Genomic DNA, 12,771 nt, shown 5'->3' with positions numbered 1-12,771 from the left:
TGTCATGGTCGCATTACTGGAGTGTGTCTGGCTCAAGCTGCTGCATGATTGGCATTTATTGGGGCCATCGTCAGGGGAAGAATTCTGTGTACTTTGTAAGAACCATTTCGTAACACCTCATTTTCCATTTGCCACATGTTCTTATAAAAATATCATGAATCCAGGCTTTTTGCATGAAGCCAAACTGCAGCTTGCCTGATTCATGTACTACTCCTGAGGGATTCTGGTTTTGACTTGGCCTCATGGGCTTCCATTTTCTGTGAGATCTTTGAACAAAGTTATATTTTCACCCTAATTTCAGTGTGGCTAAATTAAATATGATGCATATTTTGTTCAACTAATATGCTAAGTATAGAAAAAAGGACCACAGGGGTAATAAATAATTAATAAATTTGGTGGTGACAGCTGGTAGATTGTTACCTTGAGAAAAATAAGAGACTCATTGACAACAACTAAGAATAGCAAATGTAAATTCTCTTTGCTTAGATAATCTTTTTATGAAGCTTCTTCTTTTTTTTAATTTAAAATGATGAAACGAAACTAACAAAGTATTTCCTTTTTTGTTATTTTGCAGAAAAAACCACTGTCTGCAATAATAAAGGAAGTCTGTGATGGGTAAGTGTTACTCAGGATTTATCTAAGGCATTCTAGTTGATAAATTGACAAGCAAATAATATATTTCCAGTAGGATAGTAAAATATTATTCATAAGTCACCCACTGACTTGCTCAAAGTCAATAAGAATTACTGTGTAGGAATATCACACCCTTTTCCAACAGAATTCACCATTAGTCCTCAAAGAGCAGAAAGTGTGAAATGGCTGTTATGTGCACAGTGGGGTTGGCTTTATTTATTTTAGGAAGTTGTGTTCCTTTTGTCCTACCCAGCAGGGAGTACTCTAAAGGTTTTTGAGGACACAGTATACACTTGATCTGGTATAAACTGAGAGGACCACTCAGGTCCCCATAGAGGATGAAAGAATTGAACAGACAAGGCAGTGGGTAATTGTGCTGCTCCGTGGGATCTCACACTGATATGACTTTCCTACTTCTTTGTGGCTGCTCTAAACAATACAAAGGAAATGTATATATGGTAGCTGCATGACTTTTTCTTTTTTTAAACCAGAACTGTGAAAATAGTTGTGTTAACTGAAATTTATATAAGGTCTAGAGTACTTAATTGGAGTGTTTCAATCTGCATCAACTATACTGATAGGGGATTGTAGAATACAGAGACAATTAAAATGTGCCAACTTTCAAAAACTTAAATTGCATTTATTTTCTTTGTTTTTCTTTCTTTGCTTCAATCCCTTAAAATAAGTAGAATTGTAAAGATTTGTACTTAAATCTCCCACACCAAGCCTTGAGGATGAAATGCTTAAAGGTGAGCAGTAGGCCTAGCATCAGGTCTAGACAGTCTACACATGAAATGATTGGTCTCAGGGTAATGGAAGGTAGGCTAAAGTCGTTTTGCTTTAGGAACTGCATTGTGGTATATGTTGGGATTGGTCCAATTCCAATCACAGGGTGCTTAGTTCATCCAACACTAAAAAATTGTAAAAATGAAAATGGCCACTTTCATTTTTCTAATCAGTATACGCTTGTATTTTTAAGGTGGTCTCTTGCCAACCATGAATATTTTGCACTCCAGCATGCCGATAGTTCAAACTTCTATATCACAGAAAAGGTAGGTCAACTACATTATTTAATATGAGATACATATTGAAGGAAAGTAAATCATGATGATGTTTTCTCTGTTCGGGCCAAGACATGCAGGTCTAAATTTTAGATCTCTACTATCCATGAAAATAGAGTCTGTAAAGCAAACAACTGCTACTTTAGAATCCACAAGATGATATTTGCCAGCTCAAGAGTAAAGACCAAATATGTTTCGTGTCTTGTTTAGCAACTGCAGTTGCCTTCTAACAGTGAATATGTCTCTCTTACTGCTTGGTTAAAGAATTTATTTGATACTTAATGACTTAGTTGGGTTTTCCTTTCTCAGATTTTGTTTTTTCAAAGTAGCCTCTAACCCTTGCTTAAAGTACGTGAAATAATGACAAGAAACCTTTTCAAATGTGGCATTATGTATGTAGGCACTAAGAGTGTTCTATGAATCTTGGGAACCCAGCTCTCTCCTTGGGTGATTTTAAATCTTTTTTAGCAAGATTAAAGGAGAAGGAGGGATTTGTGAAGACAGCAATGGCCCTGGGGACAAGTAAAATTAATATGTATAAGATCCCTGATAGAGGAAGGACACACTGGAATTTATTGAGTGCATACTGCATGCCAGGAACTGAGCCATGCACATTACATCTGTTTAGGATTTCTTCCTTAAGACTAACCTGGGCTATAAAAATACTGGCTTTGGTTAACAGGTACGACACTGAGTCATTGAGGACAAATGGTTAGACTAATGCTTCATACTTGATTCTACAAGAAGCAAGTTTAGATTTTTGTGCTTCTTTGATTTTTGTCTTTTGGAATTTCCACAGTAGTTTCACATCCAACACAACTTTAGGTTGAGCTCGCTGAAATGCATATAAGCCAGTTTTGTCTTCTAAACTGATAATCTTGGGGGCCAGCAGGGAGGGAAGGAACAGCCCTGGTAACAGCTGTCATTATAACAAGGTGGCCAGTGCTGAAACAGAAGTGAGTACAAAGTACTCTTGAAGGAGGGAGAATCGGGTGGCCTCAGGCTTCAGTGTCTTGCAGGCTTTGTCCCAGTCAGTAGTCCCTAGAGTGACTGTAATTTTATCCATGAATCAGGTGGTGGTAGAAGGTGGAGGCAGTAACAAGGGTCCTACTTCCACTTAGGACTCCCTTGCTCTACCCCAAAGAAGGAGGGAGGGCATTCAGTTCAGCAGGAGAGAGGCCTCAAAGGCCTGAATGCTTCTCAGAAATTGCTTCGTTCTTCCCAGATGAACACTGGGAATTTTGTAACTATGCTGTTTTCTTCTTCACATTGATTGTTACAAAGCTGGGGACTGGGCCAGGTGCGGTGGCTCACGTCTGTAATTCCAGCACTTTGGGAGGCCAAGGGGGGCAGACCACTTGAGGTCAGGAGTTCGAGATCAACCTGGCCAACATGGTGAAACCCCGTCTCTACTAAAAATACATAAATTAGCTGGGTATGGTGGTGGGCGCCTGTAATCCAAGCTGTTCGGGAAGCTGAGGTGGGAGGATCACTTGGACCTGGGAGGCGGAGGTTGCAGTGAGCAGAGATCGTGCCACTGCACTCCAGCCTGAGCAACAGAGCGAGACTCCATCTCAAGAGAAAAAGAAAAAACAAAGCTGGGAGTTAACAAGTGAACTTGATTTCCTGGCATGCCTTGTATATTAAGTTTACCTTTGATTCCTTTGACTTAAACGTTTAGTTTCCTGTCTCTATTTTCCCTTTGCTTCAGTTTCTTAATGTTTTTCATTTATTTTATACTGCATCTATATAATTTGCATGCTATTCTTTGTGAGATTAAAGAGGTTATATAGAAATCCAAGTTAAATGATAGCAGTTAAAGGTATTGCCATGGTTTCATTCATACCAGTTAGTGAGTAGTGAAATCAATTCAGTTAGTTGTCAGAGCATTAAACACTGGAACATAGTAGAGTAGATTAGGTCAGAGTATATCTCCTGTGTTGCTTGTGAAATATTTGTTCCACCTACCCACATGTATAATACACGTAGATTACACTGGTGATTTACCCTGGGTTGTGGTAAAAAAGCTGTTGAGTCGTGAATAGTTCTGGCTGTGAATAATCCGTGCTGGTAGATGGCCCCTGGTGGTGTCCTGTCTTCTGTCACCATTGTCTGGAGACCTCAGTGTAGTGAAGATTACTAAAGATGGGGTTCTCAGACTTCATAGAGAACATAAGCATGGTACAGTGAACCCTTAAAAAAATATGTAGGGCTTTAGATCCCAACCCCAGAGACTCAGAGTGAGTGGGACTTGGATATGGCCTGGGAGTTTTCATTTTTAAGGCACCCTCTGGGCAGTCTCATGCTGGATACCTGGAACCATTGGGAGAAACAGCCCTGGGGCCTATTTTCTAAAGAGCTGGAACCTGTGTGTACAGGACATTATGCCTTCTGTCCAGAAGTTGTGCACAAAGTTCAATTTAGGAATGTGGGCTGGGCACGTGGTTCACATCTGTAATCCCAGCACTTTGGGAGGCCAAGGCGGGTGGGTCACCTGAGGTCAGGAGTTTGAGACCAGCCTGGCCAACATGGCAAAACCACGTCTCTACTAAAAATACAAAAATTAGCTGGGTGTGGTGGCACATGCCTGTAGTCCCACTCAGGAGGCTGAGGCAGGAGTATCACTTGAACCTGGGATGTGGAGGTTGCGGTGAGCCAAGACTGTACCACTGCACTCCAGCCTAGGTGACAGAGCAAGCCTCCATCTCAAAAACAAAAACAACAACAAAATCAAAGTATGTAGGAATGTGTTTGTGTGCTGCCATTTCTTGGCATAATTTGAAAATTATTAACATCATATAATGGTTATGCTTTTTTCCTAATTAAAATTCATATATACTCAGAACATTCAAACTACCGAGAATGGAGGAAATTATTATTTTATGGTGCATCTTAGTTATTTTCTGGGAATCTTGTTTTGCCTGAGGACATTCTTGAAGTTGAGTTTATAAAGGACTGGCCACAAAGTCTGTCATGGAGTTTTTCATCTTCAGTGGGCTGTAGCAGAGATTATTCTTTTATGAAGAGTTTAAGGAGTGAGAAGACTCATCTTCCCTATCATAGTTCTTTGTTTGTAAATACGGTGTCATTGCTCTTCCTCATGCAGCTGTCACTGGGCACAGCTGTGGGTGTGCATGTGTCACGGAGCTCAGCACGCACAGAGCAGGAGATGACGGTGACTCCTGGCTCCACAGGGTCGATCCTGGGCTGCCTTCAGTTTGCTGCTTAGTCCATCTAGTTCCTTGCAAGTATTCCTAAAAATACAGACATTTTTTCCCATTTTAAAAATAATGTACTTAGCATCATCTTGGTTACTTACAGCCCATTGATTTGTTAGGTAATATTTTCATCACCATGGTAACCAGTGACTCATTTTTGTAACTTGTGCATGCTGTTAGTTACTGATTTTCCCTTATATATGAGACCGTCTCTGTCTTTTCGCTGAAGATGAAAATCACCTTCAGAAAATTTTTTTCAGAAAAAAAAAATTCTCTGGCCAAACAATCCAATAGAAATAGTGGTTGATGGATGCTTGTGATTCTCTTCTAAGATCCTCCGGAAGGCACTTTCCCTGCTTTTCTAATGTTCTCCAAGCCCATTTTTTGAAATAGTCTTCCTTTGCTTATTAGGCCATTAACTGAGGGTTTTTTTTGGTGCAGTGGGGGAAAATGTCATGTTAAGTAGCATTCAGCAGAAGCATTGCTTGGAAATGCCTCAGAGAAAGTTAAGATTCAATGATTCACAAGTTCAAATTCTGCTCTAGAAACTTAACTATTTCAGGGTGATGTCCAGGAGAGAGAGAGAGGGAGAGAATAAAAAATGATAAGTGAAGGGTATGTTTAGGTGGAATTTGTCTTTTGAATAAGAATTCTACTGAGACAGCACTAAGCATTGTTAGTTTATGACCCTCATCACAGTCCAATGATGCAGGTATTGGTGTCTTCATTTTACGAGAAAAGTGAGACTGAGAGAGGTTACTCAACAACTTGTGTGGGTTGTACAGGTCAGAAGTGGACAAGCTGAGACTTGGACCCAGGTGGGTCTGAACCCAGAGCTCTCTATGCCATCTCTGAGAAACCCTCTGTACCATTGCCTCAGCCCCAATTTGTTTATGATGCCCTTTCTTTGGGCATCACTGTCATCAAGCCAGTGATCCTAATGGTAACTGCCTCAAAAACAATAAATACAGGAAGTTACAGACTATGAACACTGGTTACCAGCTTCAGTCTGTGGCTTCCTTATTCCTTCTGAGGGTAACTTGGAGGAAGTTGTAACAGGTAACCTTCCACTTACTAGAGCTTCACAAAGTGCATTTATATTTGCCTTTGGTATGGATTGTATAACTGCCTAAGGCAGTGTGATTGCATGAATACCATTCTTTTTAGACAAACAGGAAAATTGCCTTGTCATCCCTAATCCTAAGCATGTATGGAGGTGAGTCCCCAGAAAACACAGGGCACAGTAGAGGAAGCCATGAGGAGGTTAGGTTGTGTGCTTGTGGATAATTGAGATTTTATTATGATTGCAGGATGATACTCACTTCCTCCATACTGAGACCTACTCTAGCATGTATGAAGTATAGTGATGTATCGCTAATGTCTTATTTAGATAAATTCCATATCTTGTAATCACAGAAATACGCTAAGCCTCATTCAGGCCCTCCCTGCAAAGCTGGCCCCAGGCACCTTTGGTAAGGAAGTAGGGTTGTTTGGGGGGCACCCCCTTTTTTGTCTTTCCCACTTCCTAAGTGCCCTGGGTTCTCAGACAGCCCCTGAACCTCCCAGAATCCCTGGCAGCCAGAATTGTGCACTCCCTTGGATTTGTACATTTCATTCTGGTCGGGAGACGATTCCACTATTTTGCAGAATTCATTTCAACTATCATGCTTTGGTAGATCCAGCTGTAAGTAAGCAGGGTAATCCCAGTCTCCAGAAAGGATTGAGGCTTAGAGGTAAGCAAGGATGAAGGCCTGGGAGGGAATCAAAGGAGATGGACAGGGAGAAGCCTGCAGTCCTATTTTCCAGCTCTGGTTTCTGTGCTTCCTGTCTTTGCATCCTTGTGAGAGACCTGCTGTGACTTTTCAGTCCCTGCCCCTTTGCTTAAATCACTTTATGCTTGTCTTTGTTACCCTCAATCGAAGAGCTTTCTCTAGGGCAGGCATTTTAATTTGAGCAAACTCATGTCCAGGAAAGCTGTAAATTTCCTAAACCAGCCAAATACCCTATACAACATTCCCTTTCGTGCTGCCTTTGGTGAAGGACTCTGGATTTGATCAACTGAAGTCACTGTGGCTGCCTCAGCAAGACACACCAGCAGCCCTGGGCTAGCTCCTGTTGGGCCAGTCCACAGGCAATAATGGGTGGAGAAAAATGTTCCTGCCTGATATGGTTTGGCTGTGTCCCCACCCAAATCTCATCTTGAATTGTAGCTCTCATAATTCCCACGTGTTGTGGGTGGGACCTGGTGGGAGATAATTGAATCAAGGGGGAGGTTTCCTCTGTACTGTTCTCGTGGTAGTGAATAAGTCTCTTGAGAGCTGATGGTTCTATAAGGGGAAACCCCTTTCTCTTGATTTTTCATTCCCTCTCTTGTCTGCTGCCATGTAAGATGTGCCTTTCGCCTTCCACCATGATTGTGAGGCCTCCCCAGCCACATGGAACTGTGAGTCCATTAAACCTCTTTTTCTTTATAAATTACCCAGTCTCAGGTATGTCTTTATTAGCAGCATGAGAACGGACTAATACACTGCTTTTCCCTTTGGCCTGTCCCTTTATCTCTTCAGGGTTTCCTGACTCCAAGCATTTCTCCTGTGCTGCCTCTTCTTCCTGTTCTGAGACCCTGCTGCCTACTGTCTCCTCTGTTAAACTCGTGTCTTGCTACCCAATTATTTCCTTTTTGCCTGATGACCAAACCTGATTTCTGCTATGGATGTTGTGTGGATGCCCAAAGGCTGCTTGTATTCCTGTCCCCAGCCTTTGGCAAGCACTGGACTCTCCCAGACAGGCTGCTTATCTGGACTCTGCCACTCATCATCTGGGCAGCCAGAGAGAAATGGACATGCTGGGAGGAAAAAAGCCACATGTGAACACATCCAATAGAGGAGACTAGAAGTGACTCCCCAGTGTGTGCCAGGTACTGTGCTAAACCCTGGGGATATCTCTAACCTTCCTGATAATCACAGACAAAATAAATCTTTACCTGAAATTAACCAGTTACAGTGACAATGAGTGCCACAAAGGAGAAATGTGAGTGTCTGGGCCTAATTAAGCCTTGAGGAAGTGACATTTAGGCAGAGATCTAGAAAAAAAGGAGGGAGGACAGATGGGAACCTCTTAAAGTGGGCTAGATTGATGGTGTGCAGAGAAATAGTGATAAAGCCATCCAGATGTGGCTGGAAAGTTTTGCATATGCCCTGATTGTCAAGGCTTTTTAAGGTCATCTTAAAGATCTTGAACTTCATCCTAAGATCATAGGGAAGCCTTGAGATGGTTTTAAGCTGGACTTGATGACAAACGATTGGATTGCAGACTTCCTTGTGATTACTCTGAATACACTCTGTTGGAAGAATTGTCAGCCTATGGCAGAAACAGTGAGAAAACTGTTGAATGGAGGGGAAAAGAATGCATGGGTGTTTTATTTTTTAATTATTTATTTATTTATTTATTTGAGACAGAGTCTTGCTCTGTCAGGCAGGCTGGAGTGCAGTGGCGCAATCTTGGCTCACTGCAACCTCCATCTCCCAGGCTCAAGCAATTCTCCTGCCTCATCCTGCCAAGTAGCTGGGATTACAGGCATGTGCCACCATGCCTGGCTAATTTTTGTATTTTTAGTAGAGATGGGGTTTCACCATGTTGGCCAGGCTGGTCTTTGAATTCCTGACCTCAGGTAATCTGCCCGCCTTGGCCTCCCACAGTGCTGGGATTACAGGCGTGAGCCACCACACCCAGCTGCATGGTTATTTTAAAATTCGCATAGAGATTGACAACAAATGCTGGGTAGCACTTTGAGTCCAAGGAAAACATAGAACGAGATGATAGTCTTAAATGTCTGCCTTCGAAGAGCTTACTATCTATTATCTCCTTGACAGCTTGGCTGAGGGTAGTAATGATACACTGCAGTTGAATAAAACAGCTCATTTTATTTATTTCCAAAGTGATATCTTCTTGATAAATTTGCCTGTTTACACAGCCTGATAAAATGTTAATATTCGGTTACCTGATGTATTCATTCCTGTCCTTTCTCATGCTGCTATAAGGACATACCTGAGACTGGATAATTTATAAAGGAAAGAGGTTTAATTGACTCACAGTTCCGCAGGGCTGGGTAGGCCTCAGGAAACTGACAGTCATGGTGGAAGGGAAAGCAAACATGTCCTTCTTCACATGGAGGCAGCAAGGAGAAGTGCAGAGTGAAGTGGGGAGAGCCCCGTATAAAGCCCCTTATAAAGCCATCAGGTCTGTGAGAACAGAATGGAGGTAACCACCCCCATGATTCAGTTACCTCCCATCGGCACGTGGGAATTATGGGAACTACAGTTCAAGATGAGATTTGGGTGGAGACACAGCCAAAACATGTCACCTGACTAATTTATATCAAATTTTAACTTCCCCTTTGGACATACCTAATTTTAGGATTCAGACACTCCTAGCATAGGACTTTAAGAAGGAGAAATGGATTTGCCCAGATTTGACAGTTAATGTGCTGCAATGAGAAAGATAATTAAGGTACAGTCCTTGTCTCCATAGAGTTTTCAATCTAGAGGAAGATTGGGTTGTTAACAATTCCAGTCATTGGGGTAATTAGAAGGGGTCCTGTTTGAAGAGATTATTAGGAATATGATTTTTGAGTCACTTAGGTTTATAATTTGACCATATGATTCTGTGTACCTTAAAAAACCTTTTGACTAGGATATGAACTCTTCTTTTTTTTTTTTGAGACGGAGTCTCGCTCTGTCGCCCAGGCTGGAGTGCAGTGGCGCGATCTCGGCTCACTGCAAGCTCCGCCTCCCGGGTTCACGCCATTCTCCTGCCTCAGCCTCCCGAGTAGCTGGGACTACAGGCGCCCGCTACCACGCCCGGCTAATTTTTTGTATTTTTAGTAGAGACGGGGTTTCACCGTGTTAGCCAGGATGGTCTCGATCTCCTGACCTCGTGATCCGCCCGCCTCGGCCTCCCAAAGTGCTGGGATTACAGGCGTGAGCCACCGCGCCCGGCCTCTTCTTTTTTTTTAACATCATAATTGAGGTAAGATTTATACACCCTAGAATTTGCCCATGTAAAGTGTACAATGCAATGGTTTTTATTATATTCATAGAGTTCTGCAGTGCTTTATTTTTTTGATAGCAAAGCTGTGATATTTCCACCTCCAGTATTTTCATCTTCCAAAGTGCTTAGCCTTAAATGTAGATTTTGGCTCCAAATTTAGAGATTTGGATTCCGTAGTTCAAGGCTAAGGTTCAGGCATCTTTAACAAGTACAGCTGGTCCTAGTACCAAGCTCAAACACTTTCCAGTGGAACAGTGAGCAGCCTCTGGATCTTTCCGCTATTCCTGCATGAGATGAAAAACCATATTTTGAATTCATACTGGCTTGTAGGCATGGACTCCCCATGCACTCCCCGAGCTGAGGGTGTCATTCTGATTGGTTTCCACTGTTGCCAACAGAGAATGAAGTCCAACCTCCTTTCTTAAGCCGGAGTTCAAGGTGCATCACAAGTCAACATTTTCAATTTTATTCTTTCTCTTATTCCCTCAATCTTAGCCAAACTGCTGTAGTGTTCTCTAAATATATGTTGATTTGTCTCCTTTGTGTAGCTTTACTAACCTGGAATTCGGTTCTCTTTATCTCCCTCCTATTATTTCAGGTACTAGATTAGGTGCTGAGGATAAAGAGATGAAATGACATACTCCTTGCTTCGAAAGCTGAATCTTAGAAACAAACACACACCTAGGAGCAATGTCATTTAAATGACTGCCATTTCAGGACAACAGTTCATCCTCTTCCTACCAATCCTAAATTGTTTGAGCTGGAAGAAACCCTGGCTTCTTGCCTAACATAACTGTAGCCCCACTTTTGGAGATTCGTCTCTTAATTCAGTCCTCTTATAAATCTCTACCCCTCCTCTCTGCTGCTATAGGTATTATTGTCTACTAGTTCTTTTTCTCTCAGGTATCTGTTAGCTGATCAGGACCTACATCGCTTTATCGTTGTCTTGAACTGTTGTTTAACTATTTCTGTGCTGATTTATGTTTTCCTCTCAGCAAGATTCCAAGTACTTTACAATCAAAAACTGTATATTCCAGCTCTGTGTCTCCCGTGGTTCTGTGAATATAATATGTAGGTGTTGGAAGATTGTGGGTTTTATGTTACATAGTTTTCTTTGTAAGATAAGAATACAATTAGTTGCTTAATAAATTATGTATGATGTTGGTTAATTCAATTACCAGAAGATGCACATACACGTTAAGATTATTCACAGTGGAGAAATTGTAGAGTGAATAAATGAATCTTAATGTTCCTCTTAGAGTCTTAAAATGGTGTTAAAAAGTTTAGTTTGGCTTTCAGTCTGCAACAACTGATTAATTACCTTTTAAAAGAAATATGCACATTCACACACACACACACATACACACACACACACACTATCTGTACTGTGCTGGATATTGACCAAAAATTCTTAAAAGATACATGAGATTTCACAAAATGATATTCAGCAGGACATAAATTTACAAAAATCTCTTGTTCCCTCTCTACCAGGAATGACAAATGGTAGAGAGCCCATAGATAAATTGACTTGTATTCCCCACCCCCCCCCAAAAAATTTTTAAAAACCCATGGATTTAGAATAAATGAGCTATTTATTTAGAATCCCTAATTTAGAATGAATGATCTATTTCAGAGAACTTGGTCAGCTCTAGGAGTTTATCTCCAGTTTACAGCAATAGTGAGAGGGAGGGAAATAAGGAACAGAGACCGTCTGGTCCCTTGTAATATACAAATAACCATCATGATGCAGGTCATCAAACAGTAATACAGTTTCAAAGTATTATCACTTTTGTTCTCATAGCAAATAACGTCCTCTAAGAACCAAATGGTGTTTGTGAGAGATAATGTACTCAAAACTATGTTACTGCTCAATTTTGAGAAAGTGAGTTTTGCTTTATTTCACCCTAGGCTAAGATCCATTAATAATCACATGACTCACCATCTTCAGTTCTTTATTTCAGGCAGTTGGCTCTGTGGGAGCAGCGTCACAGAAGAGTAGAGAGAATTGTTGGCTTACATACATACAAAACTTTAGAGCTTCTGTGAAGGAAAACATGGGCACTGACTTAGAAACCTTGCCGATATTTTCTCCCCTACCCCCCACACGCTTTTTCATTAAATAAAGGGAAAACTTTGCACAGTCACACTCCACTGTGGTGACACATTTTCCAATAACTGAGGAACAACTGAATGCAACTATTTGCAGTTAGAATTCTCTGTACGTATGTGAAAACAAGCCACTTAAAACAAAACTTGGAGCAGCAATTTTGGAAAACAGGAAAAACTCTGAAATATGCCATCTAGTTTGCTTGCAACATGGAAATCGTGAACCAAGAGTGTTTTACTTTCTTTTCTTTCTGTTTTTTTGGAGACAGAGTCTCGCTCTGTCGCCCAGGCTGAAGTGCAATGGTGCAATCTCGGCTCACTGCAACCTCCACCTCCCGGGTTCAAGCGATTCTCCTGCCTCAGCTTCCTGAGTAGCTGGGATTACAGGCGCACGCCACCACACCCAGCTAATTTTTGTATTTTTAGTAGAGACAGGGTTTCACCATGTTGGTCAGGCTGGTCTTGAACTCCTGACCTCAGGTTATCCACCTGCCTCAGCCTCCCAAAGTGCTGGGATTACAGGCGTGAGCCGCTGTGCCCAGACGCCTCTGCCCTTTCTCAATCCATCAAGCACAACTTGTGAAAATTGAAGTGCATGTGTACACACACACACACACACACACACACACACACACACACCCTCACACACCCTCCTCAGATTGTCCTGACTTCCCCTAGGAGCTATCCAGCCCTGGCATTGGGCTTCA

General features: G+C 41.7%; 1 protein-coding gene across 18 annotated transcripts in view; it reads left to right on the top strand.

The window, feature by feature from the left end:
* Positions 1-12,771, top strand: part of ELMO1 (engulfment and cell motility 1) — a 589,252-nt gene that overhangs the window by 132,555 nt on the left and 443,926 nt on the right. For all 18 annotated transcript variants that reach the window (XR_010158837.1, XR_010158836.1, XR_001719198.4 and 15 more), the window contains 2 exons: positions 575-615; positions 1,613-1,685. Coding sequence is in view for 12 of the 18 variants with exons in the window: in XM_003950985.6 (XP_003951034.1) it covers positions 575-615; positions 1,613-1,685 (114 nt within the window). In the remaining 6 variants the exon portion in view is untranslated. The remainder of the gene's footprint in view (positions 1-574; positions 616-1,612; positions 1,686-12,771) is intronic.

Source organism: Pan troglodytes, chromosome 6, assembly GCF_028858775.2.
Source record: "Pan troglodytes isolate AG18354 chromosome 6, NHGRI_mPanTro3-v2.0_pri, whole genome shotgun sequence".
Classification (NCBI taxonomy): Eukaryota; Metazoa; Chordata; class Mammalia; order Primates; family Hominidae; genus Pan; species Pan troglodytes.
Note: the sequence above shows the minus strand (reverse complement) of the source record. Positions and strands in the feature narration are given on the sequence as shown.